Genomic DNA, 20,075 nt, shown 5'->3' on the forward strand with positions numbered 1-20,075 from the left:
TAATATAATTATTATCGTAATTTTTTATATTAATATTATATTCTTTACATCTTCGTCAAAACAATTAATAAACAATTAAATAGTAATAATTCAATATTGAAATGGTAATATCTTAATTTTTTATATTACTATTATATTCTTTACATCTTCGTCAAAACAATTAATAAACAATTAAAAGAAGGGGTCTTTTTAATATTAATCGAGAAGTTTCGTCCGATTGATAGTACGATGGAGATTGCGGATAAGAGAGCATAGAAACTGTGACAAAACCGATCCACAACAGTTCAGATTTATCGGATCCGGGTATTTTGAACGCTCAGTTTGGCAACCAATCACAGAGTGTCAGGTATATCTAACTCGTACACTGGGAGGCTGCATGGGATCCGCCACGCCCGCATGGGGACGGATGGATTAACACCTAAGAAAGTAAGAATCAAATAGAGGATAATGATCAAAAAAAATAAATCAAATCAAATTAGAGGTTGACTTAGTCGTCCCATCTTCTCCAACGTTTGAGGAGCCATTGACATGTGGACAGCCGGAAGCCATAGGATGAGGTGGTGGTCGGAGGAAGAGGGTAATATCGTCAAAATTGGAAGGAGAAACAAGAGCTAAGGCTTGGAAGCCAGGAGTCGTATTCATTCCTTTCTCGTAGAAGACGAGAAGAAGGAGAAAAAAAATAAGGAAGAGGAGGAGGAGAGAGCTTTCTGTCTCCTTCCTCTCTTTCGACATTGTTCTTGTCGCTGTAGTGGTGGTGGTGGTGGTGGTGGTGGTGGTGGTGGTGGTGGTGGCAGTGATAATTATTATTGTTATTAATATTATTTATACTTTGACTTGGTAATATCGACATTAAGTATATTAAATTAACTAAGGGTGTTCGAGATGCACCTCTCAGCCCTATCCTTCTCCTCGACGCACTTGGACGACGGTAGCTCTGTCGAAGCTACCTCGACGATCGTGGCGATCGACAGGGACAAGACCAGCCAACAAGCTGTGAGATGGACGGTCGACCACCTCCTTGTCAAGATGCCAACTCTTGTCTTGGTCCATGTCAGGACCCACAACAATTCCCTCATGAATAGTAGGTATCTTCTCTCTCATCGTTGTAATTTTTTGAGTGGGTTTTTTTCAATGAATAATGTGGAAGAGTCATCAAGCATTTCAAAGAATTAATGATGTTAATACTTGTCATCTTAAATCATCATTAGAGATGTAATTTTTTTTTTTTTTTTATTTGGTTTAAATCTTGTAGATGGTTATGATTCACCTGAAAGAAGCCCTGAGGATGTAGATGCAGAGTTGGCACAATTATTCCTTCCCTATCGAGGCTTTTGTGCTCGTAAAGGGGTAAGGACTACCTAAGAAAGAGTTATTGTTTCTCTTCATGCACACACAAACATATATATGCTAACACAAGCACTAAGAACAATTTGCTAATACTAACTTTAGAATAGTATCTAATTGCATGTACAATCTTTGTATCAGAATAGCATTTCCATATTTTGGATGATCACGATTGTAGTAGCCAAAATTTCAGCACAAGCTTCCTATTTTTCTTGAACAAATATAATCAGATGGATTGCTGTTTTACATCTTCAGATGCATCTGAAGGAGGTAGTTTTGGAGGATGTTAACATCTCGAGGGCACTAGTTGAATACATCACTGCCAACCAAATCCAGAATATTGTTCTTGGTGCTTCCAGTAGAAATGCACTCACAAGGTAAGCATTCCATTCATCCATGCATAGGTAAAAAACTTTGTGGTTGAGAATCTTCAAGCAACATGGTCTCTGCTCCTCACAGGAAATTCAGGAATGCCGATGTCCCAACATGCTTGATGAAAGCTGCACCAGAGTATTGTACAGTGTATGTCATATACAAAGGTAAGGCCGTCTCAATTAGGTCAGCCAAAGGCCCTGCACCTATTAACATTGCTCCACCACGCCAGTCAATGGTTCTAGATAGTCCTCGTCAGCTACCTGACCACATCGACGACGTTATTAGGTAAGTCAGAGAAAGAAAAAGCATTATCAGCTGCTAGCACGAGATAACTTGTAATGTAAGAAGTAAAAGAATAATAATCAGCCTCATACTTTGATAGTAAACTGACAAAAAGTTAAACAGGATTATTATTTTTGCTGTCCACAGACCAAGGAACCACTACAATATACTGAGAATGTCTTCTTTCTACTTGTGATAAAGCAAATCAAATATTAACAAGTAAAGCAATATTTATGTAACATAAAACAAAGATTTATATTCATCCCATGATTACTATTATGACATGGATGATTTGTCATCCCAAAGAAGTATAAGCAACTAAAAACCAAAAAGGCTAAAAAGGACGGTAGTAAGACTAGAACTATTCAAGATCAAGTGATATTTTTGTTAAATACATGCGACATGCTCCAATATAACTCCAGCTTCCCTGGGAAATTTTAACTTTTGAAGTAAAAGTGCTGTAGTATTCTAATTCTCTGTAGCTCTTGTTTTGCAAAACAGAAGCCCATTCGCAAGGGGAAGCTCGAGAGGTCCTCCACCATCTTTATTATCTGACAGGCCCCTTGAGCAACATCCCGGTTTAATGAAGACACCCTCAAGGGATAGGCCTCTCTCCTCAGCTAGGACAGCACCCCAAAGTGCATTTCTTGAATGCCTCGACTCTCTCCATCCACCAAGGTCGTCCGTTTCTCGTGACTCATCCTCAGATGACATGGATTTGCCAAAAAACATAGAATTCCAGTCCATCGACTTTGGCAACTCTGTTGAATTCTCATCAGCATCCCATGATAGCCCTACCTCTACTTTTGTAAGTACACAAATTATAGGGAAATAATTGCTCCTCTGCAACAATTCACTTTCAGCAACCTTGAATTTCAGAGTGACAGCTACTTTTGTTGTTTCCATTTTAGTCACAACGAGACGTCGAGGCCGAAATGAAAAGGCTGAGACTGGAGCTGAAGCAAACAATGGAAATGTACAATGCAGCTTGCAAAGAAGCAATCATGGCCAAACAGAAGGTGAGGTCAACGCTTTCATGTGTTTTCTCCATTCATCACCTTTCCTATCATTGGACCTCATGGTAGTCACAATGTAACACTGTAAATATTTATTCAATAATGTCAATGCAAAAAATTGTGAAAAGGATTTTTGTAAGAGTTATCTGACTATATAAGCATTTCTATTTAATGTTCACGAATGATACAAATGCAGGCTAAAGAGCTGCACCATTTGAAAATGGAAGAGGCCCGGAAGTTTGAGGAATTAAGACAAGCAGAAGAAGCAGCTCTTGCACTTGTGGAAATGGAGAAAACAAAGTGCAAAGCTGCAATTGAACATGCAGAAGCAGCACAAAGGATTGCAGAACTCGAGGCACAAAAGAGATTAAAAGCGGAATTAAAAGCGAAGCTTGAGGCAGAAGAGAAAAGGAAAGCATTAGACACTCTGGCTAATTCTGATGTTCGGTACAGGAAATACACCATTGAAGAGATTGAAATTGCAACCAATCGCTTCTCTGACTCGCTGAAGATTGGTGAAGGTGGATATGGACCTGTATTCAAAGCGTCTCTGGATCACACTCCGGTTGCAATTAAGGTTTTAAGACCAGATGCATCACAGGGAAGGAGGCAATTCCAGCAAGAGGTACAACTTCCTTAGCCAATTGCAGCAATGTAAACTAAGATTAAGACTGATTAACCCTATATGTGTGTGTGTCTGTTCAATAACTAGGCAGTGGTCATCTCAGAAGATAAAACCTTATCAGGGATAGATTTCAGAACCTTTCTAGACTACATTTTCTAGTTCACTTCAAATTCTAGAGTCTAAAAGGAGTGTTTTCACAGAGAGGAACTTCCTTAAAAGGAAGAAGAAGAAGAAAAAAGTGATTGAGATTTTAGAATCCTTCTACAGAATATCATGCAAAAGAGTATATACCAAACTCTTATCAACTTCTAGTATTAATCCTCCAAAATATGCTCCCACTTAAAAGTACAGCCCATATAACTGCTCAAGCACTGACTAGGCAACTTGTTGTCTTATACTCCAACAATTTGTTGGAACTACTATTTATGTTTTACTTCCCTTTTTATCCTTAAAACACATTTTAGACGTGCTAGATGTCAAGGACTTCCCAAATCTCAATTGCTTGACACTGATTTTTTTCCCCATTTCATCCTCTATAAGTACACTTGTTACATGTGAACTTGGGAACTTAATAACTTCTCCTATGTAATTGATCAAGGTTGAGGTGCTTAGCTGTATCCGCCATCCCAACATGGTCTTGCTGCTGGGCGCCTGTTCAGAGTATGGCTGTCTGGTATACGAGTACATGGAGAATGGAAGCTTAGAGGATAGGCTCTTCCAACGAAATAACACTCCTCCAATTCCATGGACTGTGAGATTCAAAATTGCAGCAGAGATAGCTACTGGACTACTGTTCCTCCACCAGACCAAACCGGAACCATTGGTTCACCGAGACCTTAAGCCAGCTAACATCCTTCTTGATCGCAACTACGTCAGCAAGATCAGTGACGTTGGCCTAGCAAGATTGGTGCCCCCATCTGTAGCAGACAGTGTTACTCAGTATCGAATGACCTCAACTGCCGGAACATTTTGCTACATTGACCCCGAATATCAGCAGACAGGCATGCTAGGAACCAAATCCGACATATATTCTCTTGGAATAATGCTGCTGCAAATCATCACGGCAAGACCACCAATGGGCCTCACACACCATGTGGATAAGGCCATAGAAAAAGGAATGTTTGCACAAATGCTTGATCCAAGTATAACCGATTGGCCAGTGGAAGAGGCTCTTGCATTTGCTAAGCTTGCTTTGAAGTGTGCAGAGCTGAGGAGGAAGGACAGGCCTGATCTTGGGATGGTCATTTTGCCAGAGCTGAACCATTTGAGAAATATTGCTCATGCATATGAAACTATCCGATATGGCAGCAAAAGCAGCAGCAGCAGCAGCTACAGCGCTGGACCATATAGTTTCTCCCATTCGCGTAGATCATCGGGTAAGAATCTTCTTCACTTGCAGTAAGAAATGTAAGCATTATTCTGATAAAAACCTACTGAACTAATACTATCTTTCTTTTCATCAACAGCAACATCAAGTAAACCATCTAATGCCACCGCAGCATGGATTTCTTCTGCAGCTGATGGATGAGGACCGGTAGACTTTTGGTTGAGGAGAAAGCTAAGTAGGAAAAAAAACAGGAGAACATTGGAAATCTGTGCTATGGTGTTTCTGTACCATTACTCTATTGTAAAGAAAATTAATTGCTAGCTGGCTTTAGAGTGAGCCTCCAATGCACAGAAGAGCTAGCCCTAATCAATTTTGAAAAGAACAAAGTGGAAGCTCCTAAAAGTCGAGTAGAACTCTCAAATTTCAGCAAACTTGAACTGCCACACAAACCTTGCCATTATGCCAAAATGCTAACTTTGCTTTAGACAACTAAAGGAATAGAAAACAAAAGGTAAAATTACCAACTTTGTTATGGAGGTCAGTTAGGGTGAACATACAATTTCCAGCTCAATGAATCTCCTTGACATGAATAATCTTTCATAAAGGATGTCATCGTCTCAATTTGACCCACAGATTCTGCAGTAACCATGGTAGAGAATTACTTATCCTACTTCCACAAAATTTGCCATCATTAATCGCATTGTAGGTGAAATCCAACCTGTAAATTTTACCTCTTTTTTATATACCAAACTGAAGTGACCGAAGATTAAATCCCAATTGTATCAATTAGAGAATGCCCAAATGTTGGGTATCCAAAATATCGACTCTCTCCACTAACGACACTAGAACTCTCCACTGATGAAGCCCCCCATTCCCAATTAGCGTTTGGTCGCAATCAAACAAGCACCAATTTGTTGATCGTCAGCAAATCCAGAACAAGGTTGTTGAATAAAATCTAATGGAGCAATAAATTATGAACAATATTACCTCTCACCTGCATCGCGCTATTCCCCTCAGTCCTCGTACATTTGAATTCTTCCTCATCTGGCTCACGATTCCAAGGAGTCGAACGCCTCGATCTGAGACAAGCAAAGCTCAAACCAGTAGTCTAAACGTATTAATTTTTATTTTGGGAAAATTTTATTTTGCCCCCCATTTTTTTCGTTATTTTCGTTCAGCCCCCCTCTCTTTTTTTAATCTGTCTAAACCTATTAATCTTAGTCAAAGAGACTAATCAACCATCAAATTAAACTAACCTTGAGTACCAAAGTATTAATACTCTTCTTATTTCGTATAATTTTAAAAATTAATTTAATAATAATTTAAAATTACTACTTTGTCCATAGATTAAATAATATCTAATTATAAATTCTTTGCATCTAGTCAAGAGTATTTTTGTCATTTAACTTAAAATATCACAAATTCTTAGTACAAATTTATTTTTAAATTAGCCTATTCCACGAGTACACAAGGCATAAAGTGTTTTCCCAGAGCTTTTTTTTTAATTTTAATCTCGGTTTCCAATAGGCTCTTTTTCTCATTTACCACAAAGTGAAAATAGAAGGTGAAAAAAATATATAACTAATTAATAAAGTGTCCCGAGCAATTTTAGTATTTTAAAAATTATATTATAAAATAAAATAAATTCATTTAAAAATTCCATTTCTTTCGGTTACATTGAGCTAAAGTCAATCTGAGAGCTATTTTAAATATTTACAATAAAAAATAAGAATCAGATGGGTCAAAACAGAAATAATGCAAAAAGGAGGGGTAAAATAAAAAAAAATTCATTTTATTTTTTGAGAAATTTATCATAATGCAGCCCTATCTTTTATCCTTAATTATCGTTCTAACCATTTATCATTTGACTCTACTATTTTATTTTTATTACCATAAAGTTATTCTAAGTTAATTTTAACCTAATAATGCAAAAACAGTACCACCGCTTCCAAATGGACCACATGAAGGAGGCTATCACAGCTCATCCTTTATGTTCTGATTTGGGTCAAGGGTCCAATCTGTAGCTAGCTAGTTTGGGCTAAGCTTAAAAGGGTTTGGTCACAGACATCCTACAAGTAAAGAATATGTGCACCGGTGTGTTCCTATGTAGCTCACACGAGGCACAATCATCGTCTAGCACAATTCCAACTCATGGAGAATTGTGGTGAGGCCATCAAATCCAAGCATTAGAATTGGTTGTAGTGTCAAGGATTAAATTGTGAGTCCAGATTTAGTCGAGCTAGTAGGTGGGATTTTAGAGGAGGGTGGAGTTAGTTGTGGTGAGTCTATCGATAGTGGAGAGAGCATGTTGCACTTCCACCCAACGAAGTCGCCCTGTCCAGCTGCATCTTATGATCCTTAACCTAGACTTGGGAGTTGGAGATGAGCGGGATTGCTAGATCGGAGGCTAAGCGAGCACCGAAAAAAAATGTTGAGATTTTTTAAAATTGATTTCTTTTTTGATTATTCATGAGCCTGAAGACTAGATATGAGCTGGACAAAAGACTAATCCTCCCTAGATATAGAGACACTTTAGGTCCTATCGAACTTTTTAGCTGTTTAGTTTAAGATTCAAATCATATGCGTTACCGAACAATTACTTCGAATCAAACACCGCTAATACCTGCTCTAAACCGTTGCGTTATCAAGCTATTCTTTTAAACTAACTGCACTGCCGAGTTATCAACCGAATCGAGCCAAACTATTTTACCACCAAATAATTTCTCCACAATATTATTTAGAATTGGAGTTCAACTCATAACCTTCTTGATCATGAGTAAAGTACCTACCAACTAGAGTTGGTAGGTTCAAAATTGAGTTTCTAGTTCTAGAGGAGATGCCGGCATGGTTAAACAATGAAATAGAGATCAATTAAATGAGAGAAGTGGACATCCTCAACTCGATATCTAGACAATCTGCGACTCTATCATAGCATTAATGGGACCAGATGATAGCAAGTCTCCTTGACAAAGGGTGGGAAACAACCCAGTAGGCTAGGGAACCATTTATGCTAAGCTTACACAATCGTAAGCTTTCATCATCATCATCATCATCATCATCATCAGGGGACCATGCTTGGTTATGTTAATTTTATTAATATGTAAGTAACTATTCCACGGGATTTAATACACTGCTTGAAGTATATATACCCAATAGGGAGAGAGACCAATTCATCTTCTCGTTGTGTTCCGATTTCATTCGTGTGCACATCTCTACAGTATGTTAACTAATAAATAAACGGCGTGAAATATATGGTCGAGTAAGGGGAATATAGTGAGACCACGAAGGTCAGAGAGAGAGAGAGAGAGAGAGAGAGAGAGAGAGAGATGGAGGAAGCCGGCGATGAGAGGCAGAATGGAGTAGGTGAAGGGGTAACGGCGGCGCCGCCGCTGCCGGATGAGAAGGAGGAGGAGGTGGGGTCGAGCCTCACCATGGAACGCGTCGCCGCCGCGAAGAAGTTCATCGAGAACCACTACCGATCCCACATGAAGAACATCCAGGAGCGCAAGGAGAGGTCAGATCCCTTATCGATCTCACCTCTCTATGAGATCTAAGTCTTGTTCGCGGTCCGTCTTATACTCTTGTTAGTGTCGAGATCGTTTCTTGATTGCTTTAATCGTTCAGAGTCAGAGCTTAAGTTTTCAAAGTATTACGAGGTTTTAACAATGCGGTTTAGGTTTTAGAATGTGATATCTTGATCTCGTTGAGCCGATCCTTGAGATGGTTTTGATGGTAAGCCCTGCAGCCCTGTTGTTTGACTAGTTTGCTAAATTAGAAGGTTATCTGTTCTCGTCTTATGTTCTTGTGCCCACTGGCACTCTATAGAGTATAAGACTGTTTGTTTAACACATTCGAATGGTATTGTACGATTACCTTGGGAAAAATACGATCTATGGATGCTTTTGAGGGAAGAAGCTTGTGGAATATACAACTACAATCAAGTAGCTATACGATTTTAATTGTTATTGTCTGAAAGAAACCATAGCGCATGAAAATTATAGAGGTGTCACCTTTTGTTCTTATTCTACTTCAGTTTCCATGACCCCCCTCTAATCACAACTGTTGGGTATAGGAAGAAATCTCAAAACATTTTGTTATTATTAAAATGGCAATCTTGCTCTCGTGGAACCTGCCTTTGTCCTTTTTATTCACATCTGTAGTAACAGATCTTTTTTGTTATTATTTTCCCATGGAATCTCTTTGTATTGTTATATTTTCCTGCCAAGCTGAAATTTCCAATTGGTTCTATGAGGAGAGTCTTTTGAAGCACCCAACCACTATTTCAATCATAGATATGCTAGCCATTATGTCTTTCTTTGCAATTCCCCTTCTCTTTTGCCTCCAATATCTTTGAGTCAAGATTCCCTTATCAAACCAGATCATGTCAGATGTTCCACCTTAACATGCACAATGAATGTTTCAATGTACTATCAATTTACTTGCCTTTATCTTTTCAAACATTATATGGATTAAGTTACTTTGGTAGTGTTTGCTACTCTCTTCTCTCTCTATATCTAATAAACGGCTTGATGATGGAGCTAGGGAAAGCGGTTTTAAAGTTTTGGCTTGAATCCCCTTTTACCTCCAAAATCACTAGTTTCTAACTTGCTTAATTACTAACATTATGCTTGATCACTTAGTTAGATTTTCTATATTATTTCTATTGCATCCTTTTAATTCTTGATTGCTTCCTGCTTCACATACATAACACACAAATCCTCTTAAATGCACCTACGAGCTTTTTTTTTAGTCTAATGCTTCTATATTTGGTCCTTTCTTCCTTACATGAACTTGTGATCAAGAAGATTTATACTTAATGCAGACGCTGGTATTTAGAAAGACAACTAGCTTCTTCTCAAGTTCCAATGGAGGAAAAAGTTAATTTATTAAAGGATTTGGAGAGGAAGGAGACAGAATTTATCCGACTTAAAAGGCACAAAATCTGCGTGGATGATTTTGAGCTGCTTACTATTATCGGAAGAGGTGCTTTTGGGGAGGTCTGTTGTTGCATAGCTTACATGTAACTTATTTTGTAGGTTTCAGAACTCAGTAGCTATAACGTCTTCTTCAGTTCTTTGTGTACAGTACTTGTCTGTAGCTGGCATTTATAGATCTGCAAAGTTGCCATAATTTATTATTACCATTTATCACAAATTGCTTCCTCTCTGTAGTTAATACCATATACCTTGCAGTAATTTACTAATGCAAACATTCAGATCCTGCTCTTGCATAGAGGAGCTTCTGTTATTGCTCTATTTTTATTGCTGATTCTAGATTTATAGTTCTGCAAAAGTGCAAAGGGCTTTTAGCTTTGTCATAACTTCATGCTTTTGAAATTGGATCAACAATTAACTGACTTGGAAATTAATTGCTTGTTATGTTGAAATGCAATCTTAATAAGCACATAGCACTTTCTCTAGAATAATGTGACATTGATGAAGTGATTCAGTTTTTGAACTAGAAGGCAGGAATAAAACATGTACAAATTGCTGAGTTCTGATATACTTCTGATAAACAAATATATGGTCATTATAGACATGTGAATTGAGCTTGCTACCTTGCCAGCTGCTCCAACTAAGTTTTGTTCTAAGCATTGCAACTTTTCTCAATTAGTGAGCTGATCTTGGGCCATTCAAGCTCTAATAAAAATAACTTTTTTTGACAAAACTAATAAAAATAACTTATATGTGTGTATATTTTAATCTATATTCATGGGTTATATAAAATATGTATTATGAGTGGTTAGGTCTAGTTTAAAGGGGCTTTTAAAGGAGAGAGCAAGCTAAATCTGCAACTAGAATTTATATCCAATTTTGGTCCAATAATAATAGCTTAGAGCCATAGGATTTAGATAACTTGATCAGACAAGGCTTGGGCTCGAGATTTCTTATGTTTGGTTTGAAGCTAGAAGACATAAACTAATTGATAAACAATATATTTTCAGTCTTATTCAATTTGAAACAATATGAGAGCCTCTTATACTCATTGTATGTTACAAAGGCTGGCCTGATAATTGCAATCTAGGTAAGATATTTCTACTCTTAGTGGGATCATTCCTCAAGGATTTCCTGAAATAGCTGCTTTTGACAGGATGAAAATTATGTTGAATGTATTTCTCTTGTTTATAAATTATCTGAGCTTGAGCTTTAGCATGGTCTACTCAAGCTAGTCTTGTTTATGCCCAGGTTCTCTACTTTGGATTGAAAGACGAAGCGAAAATATCATCATTGTGTGATAGTGTGATGTTGAAATAGTGAGAATGGAAGTGGGATGTCAAGAATGACAGGAATCACTTATAGTGTTATAGGCCATTTTTAATTCTTAGTAAAAGATTCTGCATAGTCTAGAACCATGTACTTGCTGTTCTTTAATCAGGATTATCTTTTGGCTGTCTATTAAACCTTCAAAATAATTGTACTACTAAAATTATATGGATGTTGGCTGTGATCATGCTGATACCATATCACGATCCTCCATCGGTGATTCACATTTATATCAAATTTACAAGTGTCAACACCCAGTTATTCTTTATCAACATTTAACTTTCTAAATTGTAGTTCATATATCTGCAAAAGTGCATCAAAGATCACCATGTTATGATAACATAAACAATGTCCACAGACCACTGTTTCCCTTTCATATATACATTTGCAGGTGTATCTTGACATGTTCCTTATTCATTGAGTGCAAATATTACATAGTCATTCTTTGTATTGTCACGTTATAGGTCACATTGTGCCGGGAGAAGTCCTCTGGCAATATTTATGCAATGAAAAAGCTGAAGAAGTCCGAAATGGTTAGCAAGGGTCAGGTAAGATATTTAAATGGTAAATTATGACAAACTGATCTTGTTAGAGCTTTTACTAAGATGTCTAGTTTTATGAATGCTAAACTTAATAACAGTTGAACTCAGAAATTTGTCCTTCATTACTGTTGAAATAGTTAAACTCGGAAATTTGTCCTTCATTACTGTTGAAATACTTAAACTCAGAAATTTGTCTTTCATTACTGTTTACAAAAGCAGAGCACTGAAGTGTTTCATTTTACTTCACTTCCTTATTTACATCTGAGATACTGACGATGCTCTGATATATAAAGGCAAGTTCATTGTAGGAACCATGTTCAACATAGTCTTTTCTATGATTTTTTTTTATCTTCTGGTGCAGTATGATTTGTTCTTATGTATGTGCTTGTCCACAACTTGTTAATTTATTGTTTTCCAAGCTTGGATTTAGATTTTGAAGGCATCAGTACAGGAGTTTCTAAGATTTAGTAGTAGGTTTCTTTCAGAAGCACAAGCCACAATGGGTGGTTAGGAGTTTTGAGTCCCTGCAGCAGCGTTAGGGCAAAGACATAACTTCCTTTGGTAGTTTATAAGTCATCACTTTCCTTGTATTGCACATTATGTAAAGTTAGTTAATGCGTAATTTGACTTTTGCACATCAGTTATTTGCTTTACATGTTAGTAACCATTTGCATTATACTTATCTTCTAGGTGGAACACGTTATAGCTGAAAGGAACTTACTTGCTGAAGTTGCTAGCCATTGCATTGTGAAACTGTATTATTCGTTTCAAGATGCGGAATACCTTTATCTAATAATGGAATATCTTCCTGGAGGGGACATGATGACCCTTCTCATCAGAGAAGATACCTTAACTGAAAATGTGGCTAGATTTTACATTGCACAGAGTGTGCTGGCCATAGAATCCATTCATAAACATAACTACATCCACAGGTTAGTACTGCTTACAAGGAACTGAATCACTAAACAAGTAATTTATTTCCGTGGATAATATCTTATGATGCTTTATTGTTGAACTGATCTCTATTTAGTGTGTGCTCTCATACAGAGATATTAAGCCTGATAATCTTCTATTGGACAAAAATGGTCACATGAAGCTATCAGACTTTGGTTTATGCAAACCAATTGATTGTTCAAAACTCTCGACCTTGAATGAAGATGAACCCATGAGTGATGAAAACCTTAGGGAGTCGATGGACATTGACGGCTGTTTTCCAGACACCAAATGTGGTAGTAGGTGGAAGAGCCCTCATGAACAACTCCAGCACTGGAAAATAAACAGGAGAAAATTGGTACTTTTTGGATGGCCCTTCTACTTCAGTAATCTCTGCACCATGCTTCACTTTGATTTTCTGCTTTTAACATGTTAGTTGATCTTGAATCTATTTCTACATCAAGGAATACATCCAGGGTAACAGGATCTAAATTGTCATTTCAGGCATTCTCCACTGTGGGAACACCAGACTATATTGCTCCCGAAGTATTACTAAAGAAAGGATATGGCATGGAATGTGATTGGTATATAACTCTTGGTTAGATAATTGGTTTCTGTCTATATTTTCCGTGCTCTGGTGTTTTCAGGATTCATTTATCCATTTTGTAATGTGATTTTAGCCTGTTTTATGCTCTATTTCATTTGACTGCATATATCTTTCTTTCTTAGGGACCTCACAAATTTTGTAAATATCATATTTTGTATTGCCTAATTGGTTAAAATCTGAAACTGGATGATCTGATATATGGATTGTTCCTCTCCACAACACATTGCTTTGGGAGGATGTTACTGACTTCTATTCCTTGGATAATTTCGATCACACTCACATTTTAGACTTATTTTCACCTAAAATCTGTGATAGCAGTTTTCTCTTTTAAAATTTTCTTGTTCCTATATGTAGTTTCCAAAAATGTACATATTGTTGAGTAAAGTTTGCTCCTTGCATCCAAGATTTCACGGCTTCAAGCAATGAAAATAGACCTCTCCAGAAATGAGGATAAGGATATGTAGTTTCCCTCCCTGATGCTGCCTTGGCGGGAGCCTCGTGGACCAACTCCCTTTTGTTTTGCATAATACTGAGTACTTTTGGTTGCGCAAAACATTTTCTAGTTTCTAATAAAATATTTGTCTGCTAATCGCAGGTGGTCATTGGGTGCAATTTTGTATGAAATGCTTGTTGGCTATCCACCATTTTACTCTGATGATCCCATAACAACATGTCGAAAGGTTAGACTTGATGTGCCAGAACTTCATATGTCTTGTTCAGCATAGTAAGACATTACTAATCTCAACATTATGTTATTGAAAAAAAAAAAAAAAGGACTCTTTGCCTCCCTTTGTCCAAATCCCAGCCAAAGGGAATTCCGAATCCCAATTTATGCTACACTATATTAGTTCTTCTCTACTTCTCTTTTACTATACACATCCTATACATTTTGAGTTCTTTTCCATTCTACCCTCTACATCTAGAATTATGTAGTTACATTTTTGTAGATCTTCACATAAGTTGTCACATGCTGTGATCAAACGACCTCTGCTTTGTCCACTAAATCCATTTAGTTGGATATAAACTCATCTATCTTTGTTCTTTCTGACATTTATGTACAATCAGATGATAAAAGAAAGAAGTAAACCAATAGTTACCTGAGTCATGCTAATATTCGTAAGACAGCAAAGTTGACTAAACAAGACAAAAAAACCTTATCCATCGGCTGGAACTTACATTAAACATGCTTGGCGTTGGTCGTTTACAATCTTGCCAATTTTAAATGAGGACTTGTAACTTGAAATTTATATTAGTTATTGATTTGAGATTGACAGATTGTAATAGTAACAAGTTTGCTCGACTTCAACACCTTTCATATCAACTGCCTTACATATTCCTGTTGAAATCTTTCATAAAAGTTTAAGCAGGAAATGGACTGGCTATAAGAATTTAAATTCCAGACTTTCTTTTAAACATTGACAGAGGAGCAAACATCATAGTATTGTACAGATATCACTTTAAATGGGGAAAGAAGATCTTCAAGTATGTACAAGATTTAATGATCTTAATCTAAGTTTCTAGCCGTCTCAAGTTGGAAAACGGGAAAAAGAAGAAGAAAAGAAGAGGATCAACAAAGGTCTGAGAACATAAACCCCAAGAAACTTCTGCTTTTGCAACCCTCTAAAAATGTTGTGAAGATGAGTCTTTTCAATTTGCAAGAGCCCGAGAGGAAGAACACCATTCAACTGAACTTGGAAGTGTGGCTAGTTGTGCTTACTCTCTTCAGTTTTTTCTGCAATTGTTCTCTAAGTATTAGTGTATTACATCCATAAATGAATGTAAATTTTTTTAACTAATGATTTCTATCTAATGATATCATCCCCATTTTTTAACTAAAACTGTTGTGAAGATGAGTCTTTTGAATTTGCAAGAGCCTGAGAGGAAGAACACCATTTAACTAAACTTGGGAGTGTGGCTAGTTGTGCTTACGCTCTTCAGTTTATTTTGCAATTGTTCTCTAAGTACTAGTGTATTATATCCATAAATGAATGTAGATTTTTTAACTAATGATTTCTATCTAATGCTATCATCCCCATTTCTTCTATTTTACTTGATGAAGTTGATTAATTTTATGGTTTTATCTGTTAATAGTTTGTTTTTTCTGCATTATGAGGCTAGGCTATGCTTTCTTCGTCTCTTTTAAATTGAGAAGATTTCTAGCCCATCTTAATGCTGGTTTAGCAATTTTTTAGATTGTGCACTGGAAAAACTATTTGAGATTTCCTGAAGAGGCAAGGTTATCTCTTGAGGCTAAGAATCTTATTTGTAGATTATTGTGTGACGTCGATCACAGACTTGGCAGCGGAGGAGCAGATCAAATAAAGGTAATTGTTGAGATGAAGAAGATTTAGACTTCCCACTCCTTGTAGTTTATTTATCTAGATTAATCATGCAAATCTTTTCTTAGAATTTATTCTACATTTTAGTAGATTATATAATTTACTGCATCTATTTTTTCTCAGGCCCATCCTTGGTTCAAAGATATTGCATGGGAGAAGCTTTACAAAATGGAAGCAGCTTTTAGGCCAGAAGTCAATGGCGAACTGGATACACAGAACTTCCTGAAGTTTGATGAAGTAAAACAATGATGTTTTGAAGTTACCTCTCACTGTATTTGTTAACTGCTAAGCTTATTGATGGCCTATTTGCTTTTTCAATTTCACTCCTTGATTCCTGGAATTGTAGTTCCTCGTATCAATTATTTTTAACAGTAGGAGTTTCTCTGAATGATTTCTTCTTTTATCCTTTAAACTAGCTGTACAACAATTATGTGATATCAGTGGCTATTCTTCTCGCTGATGTAGATTTATTTTAGTTTATCCCAGCTGTTCATCTTAGGCACTTAGCATCCGTAATGTGTTTTGGTAGGACTTAGGAGGTCCAGTTCTTTTCTGTAGAAAAATAACTCAACATTGTGGATTTTGTACTTACACCAATGCTTCTACTATTTCACTTTTAAAGGGTGGGACCAATAGTTCAACTATTGCCTTCTTTTGCTTTACTAAATTTTACTCATATGTTCCTGTTGCATTCCTGTTTCCTGTGACTCTAGTTACTTGCATAGTTGAATCATTTTTTCCTTATCTGTTTTGCTTCAGTTGGATACTCCTCCTGCAAGAACTGGTTCTGGACCCACAAGGAAGGTACACAACCTTTCCCTCTAATGTTTAGTTCAGAAAATTTTCTTAAAGGCACTCAAAAGTATCATAATATTTGCTTTTGAATGTTAATGGAGAAGCCTTCTCAACATTGAGTTTTAATTTTATCGTTCAATTGTTATTCGGAAATGGCTATAATCATGATCATGGGGATTTCCATTAATTTGGAGTATGGTAAGTAATATGCACACTTGAGAACACACAATACACTGATATTTATCATGCATCTATCTTTTGTTTGTTCAACCACTAAGTTGATGCTATTGGATTACTCCTGTCATAGAGTATTGGTTCTGTGCATGCAAAATGTGCAACTTGACTATAGTTAGCTGCGCGTTTGATGCCAATACTAATCTAATATGAGAGCTATGAGAACTGTGAGAATGGTGATTATGTAGGACACAAGCCAAGATGTGCATATGCCAATATGGTAGATCTTGAAAATTTAGGATTAGATATATGACGGATACAAGGAATCTGTAAGACATTAAATCGTACAGTTTTTTTTTGGAAATTATAAATCTTCTACCTTATAACTTAATAAGTAATTAGTTAAACATATTGTTCATTGAATTAAAAGAGATCAGAAACACAGAGCTTATTGTAGAGAACCAGAGAGATCCAAACAAATAATTTCAAATATAAATAAATATATTGCAGAGATTTGCCATTTGTACAGAACCAGAGGGATCAAAACAGATAATTTCAACAATTTATCTTAGGTTATCACTAGTGCTAACAGAAGTGGAGTATAAATAAATATATTACTGAGGTTCGCCTTCAATTTGCTTTCCTCCAGTTTCTTAAAACGTGAATAAATATAACAACCTTTAGTCACCTTGATGGCTTCTACAAATTAAATTAATTATGTTAATTTTCTGTGTTCAGTTTCAAAAGAGAAAGTTGAATGATAGTAAGAGAAGTGAGAACCAGCCTTTAAAATTATCTTCCTAAAGTTTGCTTCCTTAGCTTTCTTAGGGCAAAAAGAATTACACAAGCTCCTTGTGAGAGGAAAGATGGCAAGGACTGGTATGACACCTGTCCAGATAAATCGAACAGCCAGTATCAGTATTAATCTTGTAATTCAGCAATATGTCATGAAGTAAGCTGTCATTCATAAAAGTGTCATAGGACATCTAAATTTTGTAAGATTTCAAGATGCAAATCCATGCTCATATGTCATCACTGCTAACGGTTGCACAAGTTATAGGCAATTAAATAATGGAACAAATTGATTTGATTAGTCTGGTGGTCAAGGTCGTCATTGCAAATATAAGTATATAACTAAAAGAATCATTGTTGTTCAAGTGTTCCCACATTTTGTAGTAGGAAGAAAGAAGCTTTTTTTCCACCAAAATGCAGAAAGAATTCAAAAGTTAAAAACCATACAACAATCCCTCCAATCGAGAGAGTATTTTTTGAAGGATATTGATAGCCCATAAAATGTGGGTTTTCAACTCAACAAGCTAGCAAATTGTCTGTGTACATTTTTCTAGATATTTGTATAAGAACTTCCTCTACATGCTATGGATTAGTCTGTGTGCTTATTTAACCTTCATATGTCTCATTCAATTTTCAGTTAAAATATGAGAGTTGAGTTATTGTGCTTGAAATGTAATGACCAGATGCTTCTAGATGCTAAAGATCTAAGCTTTGTTGGGTACACTTACAAGAATTTTGATGCAGTCAAAGGCTTACAACAGTCTTCTGGTATGCACATTAGTTTTCAAGTTTTCTACTTGCTTTGGAATTCTTTATTAAGTTTCTCTGAGGTAACATAGATGTTAGAGATCATACTTTAAACAATTTGTAAAAGCAAATATTTCTTTTACTTTGGCATCTTAATATAAGCATGTAATTTTCCCTCAGTGTCTTCTATCTTTCATTATCATTCTGATTCAAATATATAATACTTGCAATATAAGATACGATTGACACAGTTATGCATTTTTCTCTTTCCATTTCCTTTTTGACTTCCAATATATGCAGTTTCATTTTGCATTGGAATTTGAAAAAAAAAAACTTTTGTAGGTGTTTTGTGTTAATAGCATTTCACATGTTAGATTTCTTTTGGAATCTCTACCAAGAGGAAAAGGTCAAATGTTACATGCATTATTGTTTCTTCTGTTCTCCATATATCGGCCTCCCTTTGCTAAAAAAGTTATAGGATAAAATAGTTGGTAGGGACTAGGGAGTAGGAACAATGTAGAAGGTAGTCTATAGTCTACATGTGGTTGGAATTATCACAATGACATGCTATTTTGTAAGTTATAGTTGACTTTGATTCATTTAGAATTTAGGCATCTACCCACCCTCATCGCCCACAATATACTGCATATCTTATAGGTTGACATAACAACACCATCATTACAAAAGGTGTCGAAAAAAATTTCTGCTCTTCTACGTATCTTAGCATTTACAAAATTCCTTGCAAACTTTCTCAAGGAATATAAAAACATATGTATCTCTTTGGCTTTTTATCTCTTTCCCCCTTGGTTAAGAAAAAAGATAATAGCATGATGTACTTTCATGATTTTATCTTAATTTTCAGCATTTTTGATCAACTTAAACATGCAGATATGAAGAGAAATGCATCACCAAGGAGGCGCTCAATTGATTCCATATTTGGTAATGCATTTACGAATTTCACTATGGTCTAAAGTGCATTAATTTAGCTAAAGTATAATCTTAACCTTTCTATAAATTCACTTGACTGATTGACATTGCGGCATATATCAAGTCTAATGATCTGAACTTTAGCATGACATATCTACTGGGTTTATCGTCATCAATTGACTTGCTTGAAAGCTCAAAATGACTTGAGCAGCATCCAAGTAAACTATTAACTATGTGCATTCAACTTTGGGGTACTTAACTACTTATGTACACTAAAATAATCCTTAAGTTGTTAATATATGAGACAAGCATCACCTATTCTCATCTGCCACTACTCTCCTTTTAACTGTTTCCTTCTTTTTAATGCCAGGTGATTCAGTCATTGATTCAAGGAAATCCAGTGAAGGAGATGGCGACACACACATGATGTCAACAGGAGAGGCGCTGCCCCCCTAAGCTTCCCTCATTTATTACTCAGAAGTTTATCAAGCATACGCCCTGATAGTGTAGTTGTGGGGAAGGAGGCCTGCTTATTTAGTCGGTTCTGCCCTTCCCTTGGTCCTGATAAGCTGTTAAGAAAGCATTTCTAGAACCTACGCAGCTTCTAGTTGTACAGTAGTATTTAAAAGGATAATTAAATAGTGGGCCATGATATTGAATTGTCTGAGAGCAAAGATCACTGTTTTGGGAGTACTTTTCCTGACTGCCCAGGTTGGCAAAGCAAAATGTGCCATCTCTTGTGGCAGATTCGGGTCTGATTACTTTGGAGACAATAAGATGGTGCTTTCAGCAAAGTTTTCTGTTATCTTGCCAAGCGTCTGCTTTACATCTGATTTACTTTGTTCACATTGGACTTCTTGGGTGTTGATCAGAAACTGATTTCATATGAAATGCATTATAGTTGTCAATTTGTAGTGAGTGGAAATGCTACCAGTACTATCGGTAGCAGGATTTCAACATTATCCACTGATTGGGTCAGAAAGTGAG

The 20,075-nt window shown here is 36.4% G+C and overlaps 2 protein-coding genes and 1 long non-coding RNA gene across 4 annotated transcripts; 2 read left to right on the plus strand and 1 right to left on the minus strand.

The window, feature by feature from the left end:
* The first annotated feature begins 816 nt into the window (after nucleotides 1-816).
* On the plus strand, nucleotides 817-5,488 carry LOC140764899 (U-box domain-containing protein 52-like). The gene is made up of 9 exons (XM_073103737.1): nucleotides 817-1,081; nucleotides 1,253-1,347; nucleotides 1,600-1,721; nucleotides 1,804-2,004; nucleotides 2,503-2,809; nucleotides 2,913-3,020; nucleotides 3,214-3,642; nucleotides 4,241-5,018; nucleotides 5,109-5,488. Exons 1-9 carry the CDS (start codon nucleotides 883-885, stop codon nucleotides 5,168-5,170), a joined length of 2,301 nt encoding a protein of 766 aa, XP_072959838.1. The 5' UTR covers nucleotides 817-882; the 3' UTR covers nucleotides 5,171-5,488.
* Nucleotides 1,839-6,055, minus strand: LOC140764901 (uncharacterized). Of its 2 annotated transcripts, none has more exons than XR_012105108.1 (4): nucleotides 5,957-6,055; nucleotides 5,701-5,824; nucleotides 5,527-5,605; nucleotides 1,839-1,979 (listed from the first exon to the last, which is right to left on the minus strand). It is a non-coding gene; the product is annotated as an uncharacterized lncRNA (long non-coding RNA). The 2 variants fall into 2 exon arrangements; XR_012105107.1 differs by having other exon boundaries at nucleotides 1,840-1,979; nucleotides 5,495-5,605.
* Nucleotides 6,056-8,170: 2,115 nt separating this feature from the next.
* LOC140764900 (uncharacterized) lies at nucleotides 8,171-19,893 on the plus strand. The gene is made up of 13 exons (XM_073103738.1): nucleotides 8,171-8,483; nucleotides 9,792-9,966; nucleotides 11,697-11,780; nucleotides 12,465-12,706; nucleotides 12,822-13,065; nucleotides 13,212-13,291; nucleotides 13,910-13,994; nucleotides 15,507-15,638; nucleotides 15,777-15,890; nucleotides 16,413-16,457; nucleotides 18,098-18,182; nucleotides 19,050-19,100; nucleotides 19,459-19,893. Exons 1-13 carry the CDS (start codon nucleotides 8,296-8,298, stop codon nucleotides 19,542-19,544), a joined length of 1,611 nt encoding a protein of 536 aa, XP_072959839.1. The 5' UTR covers nucleotides 8,171-8,295; the 3' UTR covers nucleotides 19,545-19,893.
* Nucleotides 19,894-20,075: the final 182 nt, after the last annotated feature.

The sequence above is a fragment of the Typha angustifolia genome, chromosome 8 (assembly GCF_048772165.1).
Source record: "Typha angustifolia cultivar Huaian chromosome 8, ASM4877216v1, whole genome shotgun sequence".
NCBI lineage: Eukaryota > Viridiplantae > Streptophyta > Magnoliopsida > Poales > Typhaceae > Typha > Typha angustifolia.

Bases quoted from the DNA above. Each gene is read 5' to 3' on its own strand.
- LOC140764899 (XM_073103737.1), top strand. From the start codon at position 883: ATGCACCTCTCAGCCCTATCCTTCTCCTCGACGCACTTGGACGACGGT. The intron at 2,005-2,502 runs GTAAGTCAGAGA...TTTGCAAAACAG, and splicing joins CACATCGACGACGTTATTAG to AAGCCCATTCGCAAGGGGAA. The intron at 2,810-2,912 runs GTAAGTACACAA...TTTCCATTTTAG, and splicing joins ATAGCCCTACCTCTACTTTT to TCACAACGAGACGTCGAGGC.
- LOC140764900 (XM_073103738.1), top strand. From the start codon at position 8,296: ATGGAGGAAGCCGGCGATGAGAGGCAGAATGGAGTAGGTGAAGGGGTA. The intron at 11,781-12,464 runs GTAAGATATTTA...CTTATCTTCTAG, and splicing joins AAATGGTTAGCAAGGGTCAG to GTGGAACACGTTATAGCTGA. The intron at 19,101-19,458 runs GTAATGCATTTA...TTTTAATGCCAG, and splicing joins CTCAATTGATTCCATATTTG to GTGATTCAGTCATTGATTCA.